We start from the raw sequence: 25,438 nt of genomic DNA, 5'->3' as shown, positions 1-25,438 counted from the left end.
TGGCTTCTGCTGGAGACGACAAAGTCGGTGCATAAGCACTGATGAGAGTGACAGGTCCTGCTGATGACTGAAGCTGCAGGGACAAAATTCTTTCACTTCCCACAGTAGGTGGGATGATGGGCTGATGGAAGTCAGCAGGGAATTTCTGACTGCAAAGTCAACACCATGTTCCCTGGTTTCGTTTGGTGGTTTTCCCTGCCAGAAAAATGAGAAATTTCTCTCCTTGACAGATCCGGAATCTGGAATGCGGGGGAGATAATGTTTATGGTGCTGGAATATCATATATCCCAGCTTCATAAAAACTGAATCATACACAGTCAAAATGCAGCCTCTTCATCCAGAGGCATCACTAGGTTTCATGTAACCCAGTGTGAGAACTCATTGCATCACCCCAATGATGAAACTCCTCCTGTACCAGACTATTCAAAATAAATTACAATATCATACACACTACATAAATGCAGTGGCATTACTAGGGTTGGTGTAACCCCCATTAACTTTATTTATTCATCTATTTAAATATATAACAGAAGAGGTCACCCAACAAATCAGTAACCAACAATAAACCAGTTGCCAACTTGATGACACTGACACAACTGAATAAGAGTTCAGTTTAATTAGCTCTGATATATGGAAATGAGAGCTGAGGCATGCTAAAAACTTGCTGGTTCTCTGCTGTTTCATAATAATACTTCATTGGCTCTGAGAACAATCATTCTCATTGGTCAGGACAAATGTTTAGAATAATTCCTTGCGCACAAACTCTGTTGTAAAATACGCATTTATTTATTTTATTGGAGTCACATTAAGAGGCAGGTTTCATAATAATTGCCCTGAGAAACATTTACATAACAATGAGAAAAGGAATACTCTTTTATCCCTGCTGGCTTCACAACTGATTCTCCATCAAGTGAAGAATTTCAGTGTACATCCACTGAGGAGCATCAATGCCCCAAATAAAATCCCAGTGAACCCAATCAGGTATTTCTTTGTAATGAATGATGCTATTGAGTCGAGACTTCAGCTCTGCAGTTTCTGTTGGCTGGCAAACCCAGTCCTGCCCTCCACTCCACATTGCGATTGGCACAAAGATGTCTTCCAACTTGTAAAAGGGAGGAGTAGTCTGGGAAAGAAAAAGAAGAACCAGTACTACAGATGCCATACTACAGATGTTCACCTAAAGCAGGGGTGCCCAAACCCCGACCCTGGGGCCACTTGCAGCCCTTGGGGACTCCCAATCCAGCCCTCAGGGAGCCCCCAGTTTCCAATGAGCCTCTGGCGACTTGCTGGAGCCGACGCTGGCCTGATGCAACTGCTCTCAGCGTGATGGCCAACTGTTTGAGCTCTCGTGTGAGCTGTGGGACAAGGGCTCCCTCCACTGCTTGCTGTTTCACATCTGTGATGCAGCAGCGACAGCAAAGGCCTTTTATAGGCCTTGAGCTATTGCAAGACCTTCATTCATTCATTTAAGCTGCATTTCTAATATATTCATTTATGTAAATTTATTCAAATTTGAAATGTAAATTAATTTGTTTTTTTTACCAGCCCCCGACACAGTGTCAGAGAGATGGTGTGGCCCTCCTGCCAAAACGTTTGGACACCCCTGACCTAAAGCAACATTTTTAGGTTCCTCCTCAGATGAAACATTAGAGAAACATCATGACTGTTTTGATGGAAGTTCTTGCAGAAAATGACAGTGGGTTCAGAAACCTCCTATGTTTGTGCCAATAAGTACATGGGTATAGCAGGATCACTTTCCTTCTTGCAAGGACAGCATCACCTTCTCTCTCCTTTGTCTACACCACACAAGGTTAAATGAAATAATAAACTAATTATAATAAATAGGATTATTATTATCTTCAAAAGTAATCTTCTAGATTACTTCTAAATATGGAGTTAAAAATAGTGAGGAAAAATGAACCTGAAGCTTATTTGGCTAGACAGACATCCTAAAAGTGCAAGATACTTTAATGACATTTATTTAACAGCCCAATCCTATTGCTGATTTATGACAGAGGAACTCATGTTCTGCTGTCGTAATTGCAGTGGTGATGCTGTAAATGGCTTTGGAGCTGCCAATGCAAACAGTTGGCAACTCCACACACCTGTCACTGACAGACCCAGCCCATGCTGAACTAGGTAAGGTGGTGGAGGGGGCAGGTTGTGGGCAAACAGGGGGAGGCTGGGGGAGGGAAGGGGTGAAGACTGAGCTGGAGGGCGTGGATCTTGGTGGCAAAAGCAATGCTGAATCCTATCGCTAATTTTCCAGCTCGCACCTGCCCCCATCAATGGATTTAACAACAGCAAAATAGCTGACATGGATCCAAGAACAGCCATAAGTGACCAGAAGACATACTGGGGGTAATATTTTTTACTTACCTCTCATTGGCCTTTTGGTCGTCCCTTCATAGCATTTACTTCATTGGCACAGCAGCACGCTGTGGAACAGTAGGGGATAAAACTGGGCTGGGCTGGGCTACCAAGCCCAGGACTGGGGTTTGTCTGGCTGGTCCAGGGACACTTGAGCCTTCTCACCCCTGCTGTGGAGGATTGGTGGGAAGCCGGAGTGGGGCAGTGCGGGGCCTGAGGGCTCTTAAGGGGACCCGCACTGGGCACATTTCCGGTTGCACGTGGATATGCAAAAATTATGATTTATTATTTATAACCTCCGTTTTCCTCTGAATACATGGAAGAAATGAATGCTCTGAGGAAGGGGTCATATATTACTTTGCCAGTCAACAATGGTTTTGGGTGTAATGGGTTCCTCAGGAAGGAAGGGAGGTTTTCTCCCAACTGAGAAAACTGGAGCAAGCCCCTGGAGAGCCCAATCTAATGCGCCAGGCACAACCATGAGGTACAGTGGTGCAGAACCAAGGAGGCCCATATAGTCTCTGCAGCTTGGGAGGGGGCATAGGATACGGTGGCAACATTAGCCACCATCCCTTCCCCCTCCTGGGCCTGATTCCCTTGCCCAGTTCGGTCCCCTGCCTGCCTTCCCCACGCCCTCCCCTCACCCCAGTATGGCTATTCACCACCCAGTGCTCCAGCGACACCTTCTCTTGGCTCTGATGCCTATGCTGACTGGTGCTGGCCTCTCCACCAGGGCTGCATGCTCACCATCGGTGCCAGAGTGCCTTATGGTGCTCTTACAATGCTCAGCACCAGCTGTGGGGCTGGAGGGCCAGCGGTTACCTCGATAGGATCAGGCTCTAAATGTGTTTTGTACTCTAAAAGAAATTCATAGGAAGTCACAACAGCAAAACAATGTCAGATATTTCTAACCTCTGGTCATTTACAATTTTTCTATTCAGAGAAACATCCTTTTCTGATTGGTAACACACAGAATTAAAAAAAAAATTCAGTGCATCCCTACCTGGTTGTATACTTCTATATTTTCTGAGCCATAGTCAAAGTATCTGAATTTCCCTGTTTTGGCCGACTAGAGAAGGAAAGAGAAAAACAATGCCTTAGCAAGTCTCTGGGCTTCTCACCCAAAAAGCAGGATGAAGACTGTTGGGAGAGGAAATGTATTGAGAATATTGCCTGCACGGTCATTGCTTCAGTACACAGCAATCTAGAGTTTTCTCACTGGCAGATTTTCTCTTATGTTGTTGTAAACAATTTTCATTAGGGGAGAAATTTTGTTACTGACATAGAAACCGACAGAAAGATTTCTAACCTTCTACACTGAACCTTACATGTCCTTGTATTCGACTGTTACAACTCAACAATTTGCCTCTGATACCAAGTCCTGAGTAGGTAGAACATTTGAGGTTACGAGGCTGGTATTATTGTATGTGTCTACTGTTCCTGCTGGAACACTGCCAGTAATTGCTGAAGTTCAGTCCATCAAATTAAACACCTACAACATTTAGTTGAGAAATATATCTCACATAGAACAACCTCTCTTTATCCTGCCTTCATAGATCTAAAGGCTGCATTTGACTTCATTTCTCAAGTCAGGGTTTTGGAGTACAGGTTGTTCCTTGTTATCTGCTGGAATTCCGTTCCAGAATCCCAGTGGATAAAAATCCATGGATTAAAAAAAATGGAAAAATAAATTTGAAGACCCACTTCCAGGTTTCTTGCCCCTCCATTGCTCCTAATGGAATAAGGTCATGCCTCAGTATCCACAGGGGTTTGATTTTGGGACTCCCTGCTGATACCATGAAATGTGTTAAATAAGGGCAGTTTAAAAAAATTAAAAAATGCATCCCTTTACCATTGTAGTTTTAAAAACAATTTTTCTTACTGTTGAGGCAGTCAGCAATTAGAAAAGCTGCTTTCGATTCTATCCCAAGAGACAATTTATGATTAAAGTCGTCTCAAACATGTATAGACAAGAGACTACTCTATCTCATTACGCATCTCTATCAGGGCATTACATTTAGAGTAAGATGTGGGATAGAAGGGAATTTGATAAAAACTATTTCTGCCATCAGAGGGGTCCATCAAGGATGCATACTAGCCCCCACGTTATTCAATCTTTATCTAAACAATTTGAATGAGTGTTGCCTTGCATCAGATTCTCATACACCTAAGTTGGGAAATACTAAATGCCCACTATTGTTGTATTCAGATGCTGCTGCTTTGTTATCATTATCTGAAATAGGCCTTCAGCGTTTAATAAGCACCTTCATATCTTATTGTAAGAACAACTTGCTGACCATAAATAATAGTAAAACAAAAATGTTGGTCTTTTGTCAGCATGGAGTTATTAAAAAGTGGATAATTAATGGCCAATGTTTTGACCACTTTAGATATTTGGGAATTACATTTCAACATAATCTCTCATGGGCCGACCATAGGAAGTCTGTTATACAGGCAGCTCAGAATTCTATCAAGGCAATCACCCGTTTCTTTTTTTACCAAAGGAGCTCAATTTAAACCCACCGCAATTCAAGTCTTTCAGGCTAAGGTTCTTTCTCAACTTTTATATGGGTGCCCAGTTTGGATTCTGGGATTTCATTCAAGAATTGAGAGTGTTCTTACTACATTTTTAAGATCTATTCTTGGTCTACCAAGATGTGTCCCGGCAGCAGGATTACGGCTTGAGGCAGGCGTTTCATCATTAGAATGTATTGCTGGGCTATATGCATTTAGGTATTAGATAAAAATGTTATATGCTGATGCTTCTTCAGGATATTTATACGTGTTAGGGAATGATGTTTATACTAGCTCCTGATTTAAAACTTTTTCCATCAAATTGCATTTTCTGAGCCTATTTGGGGATTCTGTCTATGGATAATAATAATAATAATTTTATTATTTTTATTATTATTATACCACTTTTCAACTAAAAGTCCACAAAGCGGTTCACAAAGAAAAATCAAATAACTAATGGCTCCCTGTCCCAAAAGGGCTCACAATCTAAAAAGATGCAAAAGAACATCAGCAGACAGCCACTAGAAAAGACACTGCTTGGGTGAGGTGGCCAGTTTACTCTCCCCCTGCTAAAAAGAGGAGCACCCACTTGAAAGAGTGCCTCTTACCCAGTTAGCAGGGGTAAAGGTTTATGAGTTTTACACATTTAAGTCCATAATGGAAAAACAGATTAAAGATATTGATTTTCAGCATGGCACGTCAAGAGCACACAAGCAGCAGCAAGGAAGCCACAGCGGAGGCTTCTGCCGGCCTCCACGCATCAGTGCATCCACATGTGTCAACACGGCTTCCTCCCAGGGAGACGCAAACGTGCTTTACGGCGTTTGGATAAGGCGCCTTTCGGATTGCTCCCTGTAATAATATTGAAATAGAGACTTCGGAACATGTTCTTTTTGTATGTAATTTTTACAGCGACGAACGTATAAGATACATTAACCCTATTATGTGTAATTTTCTAGGTAGGGCATTTACGTGGTATTCAAAATATATCTTAGCTGATAAGAATAAGTCCATAACAGATTCAGTGGCCAAGTTTCTTTTATTAGCACAAAGAACACATAAGAATATTCTTGCTTCTTTTTCATAAAAGTTATGTTTAAAATGTTTTTATGAATGTTTTAAAAGTTTTAAATGTTCTATGAATGTTGGGTCTGTGACTGTAAATAAAGAATGATGATGATGAAATGCAAAGGACCCCCTGCCTGAAGAATGGAATGATCATTTGCACAACTGTTTCTCAACAACAGTAAGAAAAGCAGTTTTTTAAACTGTGATTTTAAAGGGATGGATTTTTCCCCTTCTATAGCAATCAGCACATTCCTTCTCATTTGCAGTGGCCATTCGTGTTGAGTCAAATCCATGTATAAAAAATCCTTGTACAACAAGGTGGGACCTGTAGTTGAAGGCCATTAACATTGATTTTTCTCATACAATCTCTGCACAGAGATACCTCACTAAAAGTGAAATGCAGCTGCATGGTCACCTTACCAATGCAATACCAACTCAAAAGGGGGTGTAGCAGGGATGCATTTTGGCCCTCACTCTGTTAATTTTTATATCAACTCTGTAGTAGACCATCTTAAGAATAGTGATTTGTACCCTCCACAGATCACTGGGAGTGATCTATGCACTAGGAGTGATCTATACTACTGGGAGTGATCTGTGCATGGATTTCTTTTATGCTGGTCAGAGACCAAAGCAATAGAGAATAGGAATATAAAAAATTAAACACTCACCATGGAAGTTATTTTGCATTTTGCTAGGTAAAACTATTCAAAAGATATGTGCCACTTTGATAACTCTACCTGGCCCCAGTGCAGGAAATTTTTTACAGAGGTGTAATCTGGGAATCGCGATATATACACATCAGTCCGACTCTGTAAGGAAAAAGGTGTTTTTAGAAGTCACTTTCCTTCAAAGGACTTTTCTGCCCTGCTAGGGAAAAAAAAAACTGCTTCCCAATTTCTCATGCACTGCTTTTGGCCTGTGCACACAGTTTCCTAAGATAAGTCCATCAGGGAGCCACACTGTAAAGCTAAAAACAGCTAGTCCCTAGCACCTGGCAGTACATGCATGAGACAGAGTACCACAAGTTGAGCTAAGGCTGGAATACCAATGAAAGACTTACCAACCAAATAGCAGTGTCATGCTCACTTGCATGTAAAACCAAGAAGACCAGGAGTACCACAAGAAAACGTTCAGTTTACATGGCCCACCTCTTCTAATTGAAAAAAGTCATTGAGAGTGTCTTGTCTTGGAGCCTCCACAATCCTGGAACTAGCCTTACTATTACTTCTCTGAAACTGGACCACTTCTAATGCTCTTGGGTTTTTCTAGTATTACCGGCAGCCCAATACTATGCTTCTCAGCATTGCAGGCTACAGTGGTGCCAAAATGGCCACCGCTATGTCCTGCAGGCCAAAGAAGCCACTGGAGATCTCCTCGGGGGAAGAGGACATTTGTTCTCTTACCCTGAGTAAAGCTCCAGCCCCACAATGGGGCCACTCAGGTATGCACCAGCTAAATCACTGGCGCAGACTTCAGAAGCCCAATGTCGGGCCTCCAAGTCCAACACAGGGCATAGGATCCAGCACAGGAGGCCTCTGCCAGTTCTACTCTCTCCCAGGCCAGTCCCTCCCCCATTCCACCCAACCCAGGAACTCCTCCTCCCCCACGCCTTCCCACCATCCTCCTCCTGCCCCTGCGCTGCCAGCACTTACCTGGTTGTTGGCGGTGGCCAGGCCTTCCTCTGTGGCACTGGCAGGGCTGTGCACTCAAAGGGTGCTGCAAATGTGCTTTATGTCATGTTTGCAACACCTGGCACTGGTGGTACAAGCATACCGCTGGCTCAGAGGCCCATAGGATTGGGCCCTTAGTCTCCGGAATTCTCTCTATGTCAAGGCTCAAAATGCCTAGGGATATCAGGGTCCTGCTCCTGAGCAGGAGAAGCTTGTGTAGAAAAAGGAACACCATGGCTCAATAACTGGCAAGTATAATGAAAACTGGGCACTGTTTGGACACCCACCCGCCCGCCCTTAAGGCAGTCTGAGTTTCACTGGTCGCCGTTCGGGGCCGGGTAGGAATTTTTTGCTGCCTGCCGCAATTGGCCAAGGGCAGGCAGTTTTTTCACCTACCCCAGACTGTCAGGGGCAAGGGGTTTTCTCCCTTTTAACCGCCATTGGTCACTTTAGGTGGGCAGGTGGTGTGGGTTAGGAGGCGTGAAATGGACTTTGGCGTGTACCTTCAGGCGGCATAGGCAAGGCAGAACCCAATTGCAGTCCTCAGGGGCTTGGCGGCACAAGGATGTAGACGGGGCCCAGGCCGGGACTGCAGGGTACGCCTCAGAGTCTCAGCAGCTCGAGGCGGCACAGCCCACGGTCCGGCTGCCTTCCCCTTAAGGGACAGACCTGGATGAGCTATGCTGCCTGAGAATGGGGCGTGGCTTGGAGTCGGGTGCATGCCAGCCTGGGGGCGGATGTGTTCTGGTACCGCCCAGTGGTCCCGCCCCCGCACCATGGGGGGCTTTGCTCCCTCTGTGGCTGCAGGTCTCAGCCTCCCCTTCAGTTGTAAATGTTAATAAAGTGGCCCTTTCTCCCATAGCTGTTGTCTCGAGTGTTCATTGGACGGTGCGCAAACAAATGTTCAGGAAGTAAGACCTCCTGTTGCTCGCTGCAACTCCCCTTCTTGCTACCCTCTATATTCTGATCTTTTAAAATTATCATTATCAACTTAAACTTCTGAAATATTGCATGCTGCATTGAGAATTATTGATAGGATCATGGGAAACTGCCTTTTGCAGAGTCAGATCTAGATCCATTTTGTCTACACCAGTGGTTCCCAAAGTCCTCCTCTGGAGGGGGATCCACTTAAGTCGTTGTGGGTGAAGGGGGATGGCAGCAACAGGATTCCCATGTTCATGCTGCTGTCGAGAGTGATGGGGGGATTATTTACCTTCCGCAGTGACGGCCTCCAGGGGATGTGGGATCTTCCCAAGCCTCTAAGTATATAAAAAGCTATCAGAAACCACTTCTGGTTCTTGACTGCGAAACTGGAAGTGGTTTCTGATCACTTTTTTATACGTACAGAGGCTTGGGGAGCCCTGTGGAGGGCTCTGTGTGGCTCCCTGCACCCCTGGAGGCTGGCGCTAAGAAGGTAAGTAAACTCCCCCATCAGCTTCGGCAGCAGCGCGATCCTGGCGATCCTGTTGTGGCCATCTCACTGCACCGGCCCCTTAAGAGGCCAGAGCGGAGTTCTTCGCTGGCTGGTGGGTCGCAACCCAACAGTTTGGAAACCACTGGTCTACACCAACTGCCAGCTGTTCTTTAGGGTTTCAGGCAGGGATCTTTCAAAACCAAATGGCAGGAATCAAAGCTGGATCAAAGCAGATGCTCTACCTCTGATCTATAGTCTCTCCTAGGTGATAAACTGAATAAAAATAGCTGAAATAAGTAAATAAAATATTTCAAATACACACAGAAATACCATGTTTAGGTTTTTCTCATTGAATCCGCTGACAAGGAAAAGAGCTTGTTTGCAGAGATTGTCTATCAGCCGGCAGCCACACTTTTGGGCAATGGATGCTCTCAGGGTTGGACTCAGCAGGCAGAATTCTTTTTTGCCAAATATAATCTGTAGAAATTCAGAGATTCCTTATATTTTGGGAATCATTCATCAATCACCTGCATTGTGTCATAACAGAACAGTACATGTATTCTTGAAGCCGATTCACATAAATAAGGGGTCTTTTTCAAAATGACTACAGATTTTGTTGTCCTCTTTCTTTCTTTCTTTCTTTCTTTCTTTCTTTCTTTCTTTCTTTCTTTCTGCCAAGTGATACTGCCATGCATCAATACTGCTCACAAAGGATATCTCTATCCAGTTTCTTTGGATTCTCCCTTCCTTCTCTTGTAATCCACACTATAGTCTGTACCACTGCTAACCCTGCTAACCTGGCCAAGAGGCACTTTTTCAAGTAGTGTTCCTCTTATAATAACAAGGGGAGAGTAACCGTCCCTCTTCACCCCAGCATAGTGTCTATTGTTGTGGTGTCTCTTCCGCACTTTTACAGATTGTGAGCTCTTTGGGGACAAGGGTCCATTTACTTGTCTGGTTTTCACTGTAAGCTACTTTGTGAGCTTTTTTAGTTGAAAAGCAATATCTCAACATCACCATCACCATCACCATCACCACCACCATCACCACCAAAGGTATCCCAGCGCTCAGGATCAGCTTTTCAGGCAGCATAGGATGCTGAGGGGCAGAAGGAGGCAGCAAAGATTATTCTGTGAATGGCTAGAGATCAGATTTCAACAACAATAGCTTCCTAGACAATTTACAATAAAAAACTAAATGATACATGACAAGAAATTCTCAAAAGGCAGCTGTGCATATATAAATATGGCCACTGGAAGAACATACCTCCAACAATGCAGCTGGCAAACGAGTCAGCTGTAAAATAGGACTTAAACTAAATTGAAATGTATATGCAGGTCCCATAGAAAAGAAGATCTTCACTTTTTCAGCTAATCGAGGCAGTGTAGAAAATGCCACAAAAGCTAGAAAACAAGAGGAACTCTATTTACCATTAAAAAAATAATAATAATAAGAGAAATTCAGTGTTTTCAGATAGACACTTATTTTAGAACTCAGTTTTAGTAAATACCAAAACTCATGATTTTTTTTAATACCAAATATGATTTTTTTAAATACCAAATATGATTTTTTTTTAAATGAAGGCAAAGAACAAATGATACAAAATGCAAGGATACTTAGTAATAAGCTTTCCTAGATTGTTGATTGGTCACAAGCCCCAGTCATCCAGAGGAAAGGAAGGAGAAGAAACAAAAACAAGACAAGAAAGAATGGACAAAGGTATCCAGTTTATGGCTGAACATTTCCCAGCATATCATTCGGAGCTGTGGAATTTATGTATTTTCAGAGAGCACATCAATGCATTGATTGAGCTGTGATTGCTGCGCAGGTTCGTATCTGCTTTTCTGCCAGCTGGCAGAAGCTATTTCAGCACAATCTCTGTACTAGCCCAAGCCAATTTCGGAACAATCACCCCACAGCTCTGGCCAAAGCCACTCCAAAGTCTGAAGCGACGAGATTTGCCATCAGCTACTCACCAGTAGTGCTGTTTCCATGGCACACAATTTGTGTTGTGTTTTTTTTGCACCTTCTCCCTAAACACTCTCCCAGCATTTGGTGAGTGCAAACACCCTCACCAAGTCTCCCTAACCTCTGAATGCCTGCTGATCTCTCGCCCCAAGTCAAACCCAATTGACATTTTCATCCCACCCCAACCACCACTCCTTAGCTCCAGTCCTCCTGCTCTTCTTGCCACCCTGGCTGCTGCTTGCCCCTTAATGCCAGATGCAAAGGATTGGCAACAGGATGCAGGTACCTTGCTGTGTGTGCTCCCAGAGGCATCTGGTGGGCCACTGTGGGATACAGGGAGCTGGACTAGACAGGCCCTGGGCCACTAGCAGGGCTTTTCTTATGTTCTTCCTGCTTCCCACTCCCTGCTATTTCACAAGGCATACAGGGAATGGAAAGAAGGCAGGAAGTGGGGGACAACTTGAGTAGAGATGAATGAGCTTCTCGAGGTTTGAATCAGCGAGGAGCCAGGAAGATTGGAAATCATTCCCAAACCAAGTCAGTCCAATCCTCAAATAGAAGCTTGTTTTCATGGGCAGACCTTGAGAAAAGTGGGGAGGAGAAAAAGACCAAGGTAGAGTTTTTCAACCTCCTTTTCCAGAGGCACCCCTTAAAAAGAGCACTGCAAGCAATCAGGGAAAACCTTCCTAAAATCTCCCATTCACCCCTATTCAATTTGATGAAGACACAGTAGAACATTAAATGAGGAGCAGGGAACTGGAACTTCTCTTCTCAGCTTTTAAACCAATCTGAAAAGGATTTGAGGGACTTTTCTTGAGGCAGATTTGAAGAAGCCCCTGCAATTCATTTCAAGTTTGGCTCAGAAGAATGTTGCCAGCATCTCTATACCAAAGCAATGGTGTTCAACCCTGGATCTGCCCTCCATTCCCCATCCTTTCTACCTTTTGGAATGGCTAGCAGGAAGTTGGAAGGAGAAGGGGAGAGTGGTGGTGTCAATGAGGCGGCAGCGTGACAGGTGAGGGTGGCTGGCATGCATAGGTTGCCATTTATTCCAATTCTTTCCCTAAAGCATTCACTGCACTTGTCCTTTTTAGCAAGTTGGCTGTGCTGGTCCTGAACTTGGAAGTTCTACTGCCTTAGAGCTGTGGCACTAGAGCAGCCATTTTCAACCACTATGCCATGGCACACTGGCATGCCGCAAGTGGTCCACAGGTGTGCCACAGGAATTTGAGGGAAGGTCATTTATTAGTAGGGCCGATAGGGGATGTGAGCCCCCCACTGGCAGCATGGTGTGTCTTGTCAGTTGTCAAAAACCTGATGGTGGGTCTTGATCCTTTTAGTGCTTTGTCAGTATGCCCTGAGTTGAAAAAGATTGAAAATCACTAGAGTATATGGAGTACACAAAATGTTCCCATGATTCCAAATTTCATTCTTGACCTACCTATAGTGCTTCCCTGAGCATGGCCACCATAATAGATTTTCTCTTGTCCCGTTTTCTGGAGAATAAAGTTTATCATGGCAGGAAGATCATATATGCCCATTTCATGAAAACTGCAAACCAGAAAGCACATCACTGAGAAGGGAGCATCTTTTTTGCTCTGCCTCTTTCCCAAGAAGCACCAGCACGCATATTTAGCTAACAGAAGAGAAGATTAAGCAGTCTTCAACTACATCGCATTTTCTCCGAGGAGGAGGAAAAACAAGGTAGTTAGGGAGGGCACTTCACAGCCCAGACCCCCCCCCACAACAGACCTACCTTCAAAGAATGAGCACAGTGCCCCATCCCCTCTGCAACTCTTATCTTCTTCCATCCACCCAGCAGAATACCATGGTTGATGGTATCTAAGCTGCCTAGAGCTCTGGGAAAATCAACAGGGTGGGTCACACTGCCACTGTCCATCTCCCAGCGCATCTCCCAGAGCAATGGTTCTCAAACTTTTAGCACTGGGGCCCACTTTTTAGAATGAGAATCTGTCAGGACTTGGATGTGATGTCATGACCAGAAGTGACATCATCAAGCAGGAAAAATTTTTTAACAATCCTAGGCTGCAATGCTACCCACACTTACCCAGGAGTAAGCCCCATTGACTATCATTGTGAAAAGCATATACATTGTAGCCTGTTAAAAAGCCTTTTAAAATCTTCCCAAAATGCAGTCACATACCATATTGGCATCCAGTCTTATTATTATTATTATTAATTTATACCCCGCCTTTTTGCCCAATGGGCACACAAGGCGGCTTACAATTTAAAAGTGGAACATGAAAAACAATTAAAAACAATTTACAATAATTAAAAAAATCTAAAAATGAACAAACCCCGTGGGTTTTCATGTACTAAATGTACTAAATATTAAATATTGAAATGAATGAGGACCACATGAAATTGGTTCGCGACTCACCTAGTGAGTTCTTACCCAGAGTTTGAAGAACAGTGCACTAGAGGGACAGCTCATCCTTTCAGACTGCTTCTTGTTGCTTTTTCCACTTAACCAGTTTACTTCTGCTGTTCATGAGGAATTACCTGTGGTGTTTTCCCTGAATTATTTTCACCTGTTTTTCCTGTGGTATTATGTATGCATAGGGAATCATGAACCTTAAATGCCTTAATGCCCGACAGGACCTCTCAAGCAAGTGCCTGCTTGCCTATGCCAACTATTTGCCACAATGAATATGGATTTATGGATCCATATACCCAAAATGGACAATATGGATATGGCTTTCCTTGAAAGTCAGGTCAAGTCCAAGAACTCTGGGAAGAGAACATTATCCCATTTTGCAATGTCTTGCTTTCAATGTCATATTTTCGTAAACCTCCAGCTTGAATCTGTATTGTGTATTTATCCCTATTATATCTGTATCTTGTCTAATACAACTTTTAATCAAGACATCAGCACTGAATGAACGTCAGATCCTATCCCCTGCCACCAGCTGTGCCAAAAATGCGCACACTGCATTCTATTTTGGGCAGGGGCAAACCAAAGGAAAAAAAGTGGTAAGTACAAATAATTTTTACTTACCTCCACATAAGCCCTAGGGCTGCCTATGGGTCTCCTTGGACATGCACCACTTATTTTGGTGGTGTATGTCTGAGGACGGAAAAGGGGCAGGGAGATTTTCTAATCTATTCAGCGGACTCTGTACCAGTGTTGTAAGACAGCAAATAGGATTGGGCTAAGAGTTTCACTATGTAACCTGTCTGTGCCTGCACTTTGTATCTATAATATAATCCCATACCAATGTGCCTGACTTTCCCCTGGCACATCTGCATTGTGAAACAGTATTTTCACATTGATTGTGAAGTGTTTCTTATATATCTGCATGTGAGTTGTTAGCATTACGTCTCTTGATCAATCCCTTAGGCCAGTGGTTCTCCAACTTTTAGCACTGGGACCCACATTTAAAATGAGAATCTGTCAGGACCCACTGGAAGTGATGTCATGACCAAAAGTGACCTCATCAAGCAGGAAGATTTTTAATAATCCTTGGCCGCAATCCTACCCATTTACTATCATATCTCGTTTACTAAAGCATTTCCCCAAATGCAGTCACATACCATGGTAGCATATACTATATTAAAAATAAAATATTGTAATGAATGGGGACCCACCTGAAATTGGATCGGGACCCACCCAACCCACAGTTTAAGAAACACTGCCTTAGGCAACTTCCCATTTCTCAACTCTTCAGTCAAGGAGTGAGTAATCTCCCAGTTTGATGTCTTTGAAGACCGGGTTATTTAGAAGATACAGTTGCTTAATAGACTGAGGGAATTTGTCCTTGGTGGAGAGAGGAGGAGCTGAAGAGATGGCGTTCCCTCAGAAACCCGCATCAAAGACGCTGTGATTTACAATTTGAAAGACTAAAGATAAGACTAATTAAGGAAACAACAACTTTGGGAAATTCAGAGCGACCTGCTGAGATGGCATTGCTGCCTTTTTAAGCTGCAATCAATAAGTAAGGAAAAATAATCTACAGACTGTAAGGGACATTTCAAACACTGGATAAGGATACCATGAAGTAGAGAGACATCTAGTGGAAAAAAATATAACTGATTTTTTTTTTGTGTGTGTATGTGTGTCTCCTTTAAGAAGACTCTGGATGAAGGAATGCTAAAAAGACTGTCTGTGTTGGAGATTAATGAGTGTTAATGCTGAGAAATCAATATTGTAAGCTTTAATGAGATTTTGATTTATGGAATTGACATGGTAGTTATTGGTATAAGAGCAATTGAAATTATTTTGTAGGGATATATTATTTTGGATGCCCTGTTTATTTTTTATTTATCTCAATGTACAATGGAATATTCTAGGAAACAGTCTTTAAAAGCTCAGAAAGCCTCACCAAATACCAGTACTTCCATTCAGACAATGTTAACCCTTGAGAAGAGTACAGAAAGAAAGAAAGAGGACCAAGCAGGAATTATGGATGTTCTCAGAGAGATCCGCGAAGAGTCCAGACAGATGAAAACACAGATCTCTAATCTAGATAAAAATTTGACTGAGAAACTAGACCAGTTATCATTTAAACTGAAGGAGATGGATGAGATGGCGAAGGAAACACGTAAAAAGGTCAATAGAAACCAGATAGAGATCAATAAGATGAAAGAACAAGCAAAAAAAGACCAGGTAAAGATTGAACAGCTCACTCAATGCGTGGAGGTTGCTGATCAGCGCAATTTAGTCCTGGAAAGAAGCATTATGTTACTGGAGCTTCAACAGGCAGGCTACATGCTCCGTGTTCAGAATTATCCAGAAGAAAAACAAGAAGATATCAGAGCAACAATGATTCATTGGTTGGGAGAACAAACGGAGTTTGAAACAGAACTTTTAGAAGGTGGATTACATGCAGTGTATAGACTTAGATCTGTATATGCAAAAGCTCACAATCTACCAAGAGAAATAATGTTGAAGTTTACACAGAAAAGGGTGAGAGATATGGTTCAACAAGCACTGATGGAGAAAACATTAATGGTTGGAGGAAATCCTGCGAGAATTTTAAGGGAAATACCATGGAGCATAAGACAAAAGAGATTACAATATAGGACTCTTACATCATTTTTGAGAAGAGAGAATGTTAGATATAGATGGTTACTCCCAGAAGGATTAGTCTTTACATATCAACTGAAAAGATATAGTATAACATCAAGAATGAAAATGAGAAACTTCTTGGAGACGGTGCAAAGAGATCAAGAGGAACAAGAACTACCAAAAGATGCAAGAAAGGATAACTATGATCGAGGAAAAATTAAAGCGTCTCTAGAGGATACAACATCCTTAGAGAAAGAATCAGAAGTAGGATTGGACCACAGCATAGAAGATGAAGAAGCAGAAGGGGAAGAAGAAGATGAAGAGGAAGAGGAGCAGGATGATGAATCTGAAAAGAAAGAAACCATTAAAATTAAACAACAAAGATGTCAACCAAGAAGAGAAGTGAAAATAAAAAGGAAAAATATAGAATGATAGCTGCAGATACCCAACTTGAGATTTTATCCATAAATATTAATGGATTAAATGCACCACGAAAGAGAAAAAGGATTTTTCATCAGTTAGAAAAAGAGCATAAAGATCTAATAGCAATTCAAGAAACACATATATTGAAAAAAGATTGGAAATTTTTACAAAATAAGAAGTTAGGTGAACTATTTTATACAGCAGAAACAAAAAGGAAGAAAAAAGGCTTAGCCTTATATGTTAAACCTTGGTTGAGTCCAAAATTGATTTATGCAGATGAAGATGCCAGAATATTGATAGTAGAAATCACATATGCTGAAAGGAAATTATTGGTGGTAAATATATATGCTCCTAATGACTCTCGTGAAAAATTTTTTGAAAAATTACATAGAAAATTGGCTACTCTAAATGAATTTGACTTGATCTTGTTAGGTGATTTTAACTCAACGTTTGACATAAACCTAGACAGATCAGTTAAAAGGAAAAAAAAGGAGGTAATCTACCCAAATCTTTCTTACAAATGGCAGAAGAATTTAATTTGATTGATGCATGGAGAGTCCAAAATCCAGAGAAAAGGCAATATACTTATTTTTCGACATGACATAAAGTATGGTCAAGAATAGATATGTGTTGGATTACAGCAACAACAGAAGCATTTGAAGCAGAAATATTACCAAATACCTTCGCGGATCATAATCCAATTAGTTTAAAATTTAATAGATCTCGGAGGAAAGGGCTCTGGAGATTGAATGTTATTGATATGAAAGATAAAGATTTTGTGAACTTAGCTAAAGAAGAAATGAGCTGGTTCTTTAAAATAAATAATCATCCAGAAATGAAACCACAAATTATTTGGGATACAAGTAAAGCGTACTTTAGAGGAATTATGATGAAATTTTCAGTAAGGAAAAAAAGGAAGGAAATCCAACTTATCAAAGAACTAACCTTAAAATTAAAGAAGAAAGAGCGGGAGTTCCAAGAAAATCCATCTAGAGAGGAATTAGTTGCGAATATACAGAAACTTCAACATGAGATCAGAATCATACAAACGGAAGAAATGGAGAGAAAATTAAGATTAATTAAACAGAATTATTTTGAAAACGCTAATAAACCTGGAAGATGGCTGGCACACAGACTGAAAAAAGAACGACAGAGGAACTTTATAAATAGTTTGATAGATGAAAATGGAATTGAGAAATACAAATCCTCAGAAGTTAAACTTATTATTGAAAATTTTTTTCAACAATTATACAAGAAATATAATGTAGATCCGGACCTGCAAATGGATTATTTATTAAAAAACAATATGCTAAAATTGACATCAGAACAGAAACTAATTTTAGATCAAAAAATTTCCATGCAAGAACTATCAGAAGCAATCAAAAGACAGAAAAATCAGAAATCTCCCGGACCAGATGCCATTCCAGCAGAATATTATAAATTATTTGAAGAGACGATACAATTACCATTTAAGAATCTGGTTAATGATATATGGGAAACAGGAAATATTCCAGATTCATGGACAGAAGCTTTAATTACGTTAATACATAAACAAGGAACAGAAACGAAAGAAATTAGAAATTATAGGCCAATTTCTCTTTTGAATACAGACTACAAGGTTTTTGCATCAATATTGGCTGGAAGATTAAAGAGAGTTCTGCTGCAAATAATACACCAAGATCAAACGGGCTTCTTGCCAAAACGACACTTAAAAGATAATGTGAGAGTTATTATTAATATAATAGAATATTTTGAGGCACACTCAGAGAAAAAATTAGGATTAATTTTCGTAGATGCGCATAAAGCATTTGATAGAGTAAATTGGAACTTTATGATTCAACAAATGTACCAGATGAACTTTGGGCCAAAGTTTATAAGGGTTATAGAGAAGATATATACCAAACAAACGGTCTCTCTGTGTTTTGATTAGAAAGAATTCCCTTGATTGTGTACCAGGAACAGGTACATCAGCACTTGCTCCGAGTCTAGTCACCCACTATGACATATTTTTATACAAATACAGAAGACACTAGAGACCCATTCTCACCCTGGTAGCAAGATTAATATGCTTGCCCCCAGATAGCATAAACTCCAAAACTCCTTAAATACTGGAGAATCTTTACCAGCACTGCACCAAGAACTAGGTGGTGGTGCAGTGATGATATCACTGCCAACTGCTTCCAGGAGGGGAATTTCAAGCCACGTGGACACGGAGTAGGTGGGTGGGCCACACACAGCAGTGCTCCACTTGCCACATTTTATAGCTGACACTCTGGCATACCTGATCCGTTGGCGCTCTAAATAAAAACTACTTGTTTCATAAATAAAGCATGTTTAATAAAGCCCCTTGAAGGATGAACTTAAGTCAGTTTGCAAAATATTAACTTACCTGAAATTCCAAAATTCTACTTGGTCAACTGTAAGATATCGGTGTCTTCTAGACCACGAATTTCCTCTACTATTTCCAATCCACACATCATATCCAGCATCTGCGAGCATGAAGCCAAGGCTATTAGGGGGTGGGTTTGCTATCCAATTACTGCCTTCCAGAGTCAAACCATGCATTAGCAAAATGGCAGCCTTGGAGCCTGAAAAATAAAAATGTCATACAGTTAAAAGCTTTATAATACATAACAGTACAAATGTATAACATTCTGCAAAGACTAGAATGTTGAATTTGGATGCAAGGAAGACATGGTTCAACTTGCAACACAGCTTGGAAGCTCAGAGGTGAACTACCAGTACACAATCATGCAAATGAATGAAATGGAACCTCCTGAGATTAAAAAATATCTGTGGATGATGATGTGCAGAGCACCTCCACAGGACATATGCATTACATTGTATCACAGCCCAATCCAACCTAAATCCCCTCTGCCAATGCAGGTGCTCCGAGGAGGTGCATGCTGCATTCCAATGGTTGGAGAGTTCTCCTTGAAGACCTTGGGGGGGGGGGGGGCTCAATGGCTAGCTCAGCCTGGCCCTGATGTGGATTAAAAGGGATCGAAACCACATTGGGCCAGCTAGAGGGTTACCATCTCTAGAGGGTTACCATAGTTGTGGCCGAGCTGGAGGAGACATTCGCCTGAACCATGCCCTGAACCGTGGCCATTAATTCTACCCAGTTGGTAGAGGCAGGGAGCAGAGGGCCTGGACATGGGGTCTCAGATGCCTTTCTAGAGGGGCTTGCCATCCTCCACAAATTGCCCCCTTTCTGAATCAAAAAACACCTCACTTGGCTTCTGAAGGACTGTGTCGCCCTCTGCCATGCCCTCCCAACATCCTCAGCAGCACCTTACCTGCTGTGTGGTGTTTTGGCGAGAAACAGGCTTGTCTTGTCAGCACCATAGTTTGAGCAGGAATCAGGAGAATAGTTCTGCCTTCTCCACACAACTTCTGGGAGGCAGCCTACTGCTGTGGTGCAGTTTTGGCAGGAAAAAACAGCCTGCTGCTGTGGTGCAGTTTTGCTGTGGTAATTTTAGTGGGAAAGGGCTTGAGCTCAGATCCACTGCTAAGAAACATCCTGCAGCTAGGCTCCTATGCTCTTCCACACAGCGGAGGGGAGCATGAGCCCTATAGTTCTCCAGCTGCTTAAGAGGGGCAAGAAGCAATCCCATTTTCTGCCTGAACAAGGATGGCAGTGGGGAGCTCAGGCAGAGTGGCCAAGAATCGCCCTGCAGCCAGGCTCCTATGCTCTTCCACACACTGGAGCGGAGCATGAACCCTATAGTTGTCCAGCTGCTTGGGGGGCAAGAAGCAACCCCATTTTCTGCTACAACAAGGACAGCAGTCTCTCCCACACTGGGGAACAAGGGTGGCTCTTCCCCACACTGGAGGATGAAACTCAGGGGAGCGCAGGCAGGATGTCCTTTTCCTCACAAGTTGTTTAAAAGTAGAGAAGGGGCCAAAGCCCCAGAAAAAAACACTTCTGAATGTCAGGTAAGCTGAACAAGGAAAAACCCAAACTATCGTGCCAAGAGGCAAGGTTGGTCTGGAATCGAGGGAGCCCCTCCCCTCAGGAAGGCTTTTTGACCTGACCTGCCTGCCTGAGAGAGAGGAGCTTCCCAGATGTCAAGGACTGACCCTGCCATGGAGCTTCCACCGGAGAACTCCCCTGTTCCTCCCCCTCTCACTCCTGTTCCTTCTACTGCCAGCTGCTGATGCCACCCATTACCAGTGAGTGGTGGCCTAGACACTAGCTCATGAGTGCAAGGCACCAGAGGGCAACTTCTGGCAGGATCCAGGTACTTCCTCCTGGTGGAATGGTGGAATGTAAGTTTCACCAGTGGAAGGTTTATGTAGGATGAGGCTGTCAATCTCTCTTCCTTCTCATAATTCCAGGTAGAGCCTGTGGTTTCTCCACTTCCTCTCCCATGCCAGATTTCATGCTAATAGTGAGGAAGATGAGATGGGCCCAAGCACAGTGTTCATTTTGGGACAATAGTATTCTTCTTCCTGCTAGTTAGGCTTGAGCAGGGCCTAGGAGAGGGGGGTAAAGGGGGTAATTTGTACCCAGGCCCAGGGTCAGAAAGGGGGCCCAGGAGCCGAAGGAAGGGGCCCAGAAAGTTCCTGGGATCTTACATTTTCCTATCTACTCAGACTTGTTTCCTTCATGGGATGCTGGGGACACTACCACGACTGGGCAGCTGCAGCTATTACAGCTACTAGCAAGCCATATATGCTGAGCCAGGGAATGCATACATGACAGTCCTTAGCACAGTGTCAAATCTGGGAGCAAAGCGACCTGCTACAGTAGCTCCTTGGCTTGTGGATCTGCTAATCATGAAGGAGTGGGTAGAAGCTCAGGGACACAACTGCAAGACTACAGCTGCTGCAGAAGCAAGTTTTGGCATGCACAGGACACTTCCCATTCTAGTGTGAGCCTAAATATGATGATGCTAATTTTCTGCATGATTTTCTATATTTAAAAGATTTTAGAGACACTTAGGAGTGTGTTTGGTTTTCTGTATTATTGTACTTAGCTGCTGATGCCACATGGGTGAGTAGACCTGCGCTCCAAAGACTTTTCCAGCTGTCTCCACCCTCCCCCCAAGCCTGTCTTGGCCCTCCTTGCTCCCATTCTGCTCACCCATCGCCATCCTCCCCTGCTCTGTTACACACACACCCCTTCGTAAAAGGGCACAAAAGAAACTTTGTACCCCCTGATAAAATTCCTCTCAGAGGTCCTGGGGCCAAGATAGATTATCATGCCATATATGTGGGGCCTCTGTACGCAGATTCTATATCCATGGATTTGGCTCAAAACAGGTCCCCCAAACCCATGTTGAGCCAGACTTGGCACAACCTGAGCCCTCCAGTTGTCTCTGTGGGCTTCGGAATGGCCGTTTGGGGGGGGGGGAGTGACTTCTAGTTTCCAGAGGGATACAGAATCTGCAGTATCCAGAGGGAGACTGGAAGTGACTTTTTTGCCCTTATAAGACATTCTGAGGCCTGGGGAAGCCCTTCAGGGTGGCGACCTCCAGGAAAGCCCTCCAGCACAACCCCGGTTGCCTCCAGAGGGCTTCAATGGACCGAAACTATGGATTTTATTATCCATGATTATTGGTATCCACAGGGGGTCCAAGAATGGATCCTCCGCAGATACAGAGGCCTCAGCTGTACAACTCTTGTTGTGTACAACTCTGTACAAGTCTTGTGCCTGTTGATGCTGATGGTCCATTAAATCCAAATGCATTTATGGCAATGCACAAACTACATGTCTGTGCATGCATAAGCACAAATGATAAGTTTTTGAAGAATATACAGTGCCCATTATTTCCACAGTCTATTGATTCAAGGTCCGTTGACATTTCACATGTGCACTCAAGAACTTTCAGTCCCAGAGTTCCTTGTGGGTAGGCAGAAGAAGGGACAGCTGGTGGGAAGAACAAACCACCATAATAATCAGGGGCATTTACAGGCCCAAAAGATAGATAGATATATATATATATATATATATATATATATATATATATATATATATATATATATATATATATCTCCCTCTCTCTCCCCCTCCTTTCCCTCACTCACTATACTACCATGTCTCATGGTTATAACAAACAAACAAACACTGGTGTTCCTGGAGGCAGGAGCAAAGTAGTAAGTTTCTTCAGGTGCTCAGACACCCATATAAAGTGGACCCTCCCCTTTGGCTTCTGAGCCATTTGGGAAGGTGAGAGCAAAATGGAGGAGACACCTCCATGTTGCTTTTGCAGCCGCAATTGGCTTGGAAGACGAGGAGGAAGAGACACTTTACATGGGCACCCTGGCACCTGAAGAAACATACTGCTTTGCCCCCGGAACACCGGAACTCCATATTCCATATACTGTGGAATAGAATACTGTGGGATAGGGGCCAATGTTACAGGTGTGTTTTGAAACCCCCAAAATGATGCTTGGGTCCTGCTTCCTGAATTAGAGCCTAATCCTATGCTTATCTACTCAGAAATGAGTTCCATTATAGTTAATGGGGCTTGCTTCCGGGGAAGTGTGAATAGGATTGCAGCCTTACTCATATAAGTGATCTCACACAATCAGAGTTACATAGTGCAAGGAGCGATGTAACACTCCACCATGAAATAAGGATTTAAGGTTCAGATTTCAAAAGTCAAAAATCCCACAGGAAACACCCAATCTTTTAGGCACACCTAGACTAAAACAGTGGATCATATCTTTTCTTGTTTCCTAATAATACTTGATCTCTATTCCCAAGATTCTCTTTACCTCCAGGAATTCTGTTCACACTCAGATAATAGCCATCCTCTGTAAGGACTTCATATTCTTCAGAAGGATATCCCCAGTACTGGATTCTCTGACTCTGGAAACAAACACAAACCAGAGCAAATTGTTTCCCACAGAAGATTCAACCCAAGGGTAATTTAAAGTGAAAGGGTCAGTTCCAGTGCAATGCAGGACACATCCTGATGTGATGATTGAAAGAAAGAAGTTTGCTGACCTGTGCTTGGAGACTAATGTTTATATTGAAAGCTCTTTGTTATCAGGCATCTGAATATGAGGAGACCATGAATAGAAAACTCTGAATAAATCAGCCAGAAGATTACAGCATCAATACAAAGGCAAGAAGTTGGAGATATGAAAATACTTTCACAAGCATTTCTGAACATTCATGGCCAAGAAGTGTAACATGGTCACAGTATTTATATTCGTCCTGAGTTGGCATTGCCTCATTGTGGTGGATGAGTGGTGCCCTCCCTCTCTCCCTGCAGATAACCTTCAATGTGAACTGAGCCCTTTTGCAAACTTGAATATTTGCATAAATGCCCAGTCCACATGATTTGTTTTCCTCCAGAGAAAAGGGGGGGGGGGGAAGAGTCCTATTTACATAGACTGCTGAGCTCACCCAGAAGGCTATCTGCAAAACAGAAGAAGAGAACTGGCACCCTTTCTCTACCACACTACTGAAGTACTACTCCAGGTCAAATGTATAACCCAGGGTGTGTAATGTTCCAAGGGCAAGACCCCTTGGGATACTATTCAGGATGCAAGGTTTAATGTTTTGGTTTTTTCCCTGCATGCAGCAACAAGCAGGCAGGTTCTTCAAACTTGTCCTTCCAGTTCAGTCTAAGCACTTGAATGAAGTTGCCTGGGAGTCAACACACACACACAGCATTCTCAAATAACTGGCCTGGATCTAGGAATGGAGTGGTCAAAAACGTCATACTGTAGTGCTTATTTTTCTGAAAGCACGACTTACAATATTCATCGATAATTCAGGGTTTACTTCTGTTTTACATGTGGCTTCTTCTGGTCTCACAGTTCCTGGCAGAACCATCACGACAAGCAGTAGCCACATCTTGGAGCACCTAAGGAAAGAAAGCCTAAATATTAGAGACATGGAAAAGAGATGTCTTTTGTTGCCGAAATATGAGCTTTGGCTCAAAAGAGCAATTTGTACCTTTTCAAATTCATACACACAATCAAAACACCATTAAAAAGAGAGAAAGTGTGATTCCAGCTAACCAGAAAACACTGCAATGACACTCTCATCAAAGGAGACATGAAGGCAAATGTGTGCTTTTGACACTTCATTGATTTCTTTTTCACAACTTAGGGTGGGCAGAGGAGGGGGTCTTGGAAAACAACCCAAAATCAGGAAAGGGAATGAGGAGGCATTTCATTAAAAATGAATAGAAGCTTTTATTTTGCTTTTTTACTATGAGTAGCATGTGGAGGGTAGGGGGACAAGACATATTTTTAAACAATAACTATCAAGCCACAATGCTGATTTTCCAACAACTTCAAGTCTGTGTGCCTTGTCAATTGTCAAAAAACTGATGGTGTGCCTTGATAATTTTAGCACCTTGTCAGTGTGCCATATGCTGAAAAAAGGTTGAAAATCACTGCTTCAAATTAGGGAATCATCTCTGACCCCTTCAAGTCTAGCACAAATAAAAACCTTACTTAGGCCCTATATATAGTTTTTTGTCTCCATAAGGAGATCAATGTGTGAGGTCTTTTAAACAACATTTCAAAGAGCATATTACTTGGTCTGTCGCACAGGGGAAAAAATTATAGGGGTTTGCAAATATGACAGCAGATAAAGATAATATTCTCAAAACACTTCAGCAACTTTCATTTTTATGTTCATTCTCTCATCTTCAGAAAACCCTCATACAAGTACTGTTGGGTTTCTACCACTTAGTGCATGTCTGTTGACCTCTCTTACCTGAAAATGTTCTTTAAATAAGAAAAGCAGGCTGGAGGAAGGGAAGAAAAAACTTAGTTCACCACAATTAAACTGATAGTTTAAAACAAAAATCTTCTGAAGAGGTATGTTCTTTAAAGCTCACCAGATTTTAAATGAAATTTTTTGGAGAAGTTACATCTGTACCCCATTTTTATTCATATAATGAAACTGGAACTCACCTAAAGAATCTTTTATTCCCTTCCATGCTTCTCATTTCAGGCAGCACACAAAGGTGATAGAGAGGAAGATGATGTTCTGATGCACCTGTGGAA

At 42.5% G+C, this 25,438-nt stretch overlaps 1 protein-coding gene across 1 annotated transcript; it reads right to left on the bottom strand.

Annotated features, from left to right (window-relative positions):
• Positions 1 to 889: 889 nt before the first annotated feature.
• LOC136645170 (lipase member M-like) lies at positions 890 to 24,251 on the bottom strand. Its single transcript, XM_066621409.1, has 10 exons — positions 24,174 to 24,251; positions 23,183 to 23,276; positions 21,898 to 21,918; positions 18,846 to 19,044; positions 12,446 to 12,555; positions 10,303 to 10,439; positions 9,367 to 9,513; positions 6,690 to 6,761; positions 3,374 to 3,439; positions 890 to 1,123 (listed from the first exon to the last, which is right to left on the bottom strand). The coding sequence occupies exons 1-10, from the start codon at positions 24,249 to 24,251 to the stop codon at positions 890 to 892; spliced, it is 1,158 nt and encodes a 385-aa protein (XP_066477506.1).
• Positions 24,252 to 25,438: the final 1,187 nt, after the last annotated feature.

Source organism: Tiliqua scincoides, chromosome 3 (assembly GCF_035046505.1).
Source record: "Tiliqua scincoides isolate rTilSci1 chromosome 3, rTilSci1.hap2, whole genome shotgun sequence".
Classification (NCBI taxonomy): Eukaryota; Metazoa; Chordata; class Lepidosauria; order Squamata; family Scincidae; genus Tiliqua; species Tiliqua scincoides.
Note: the sequence above shows the minus strand (reverse complement) of the source record. Positions and strands in the feature narration are given on the sequence as shown.

Bases quoted from the DNA above. Each gene is read 5' to 3' on its own strand.
- LOC136645170 (XM_066621409.1), bottom strand. From the start codon at position 24,251: ATGGTTCTGCCAGGAACTGTGAGACCAGAAGAAGCCACATGTAAAACA. The intron at 12,556-18,845 runs GTAAGTTAATAT...TCTGGTTTGCAG, and splicing joins GTAGAATTTTGGAATTTCAG to TTTTCATGAAATGGGCATAT. The intron at 3,440-6,689 runs GTAGAGTTATCA...TTCCTTCTCTAG, and splicing joins ATTTCCTGCACTGGGGCCAG to TCGGCCAAAACAGGGAAATT.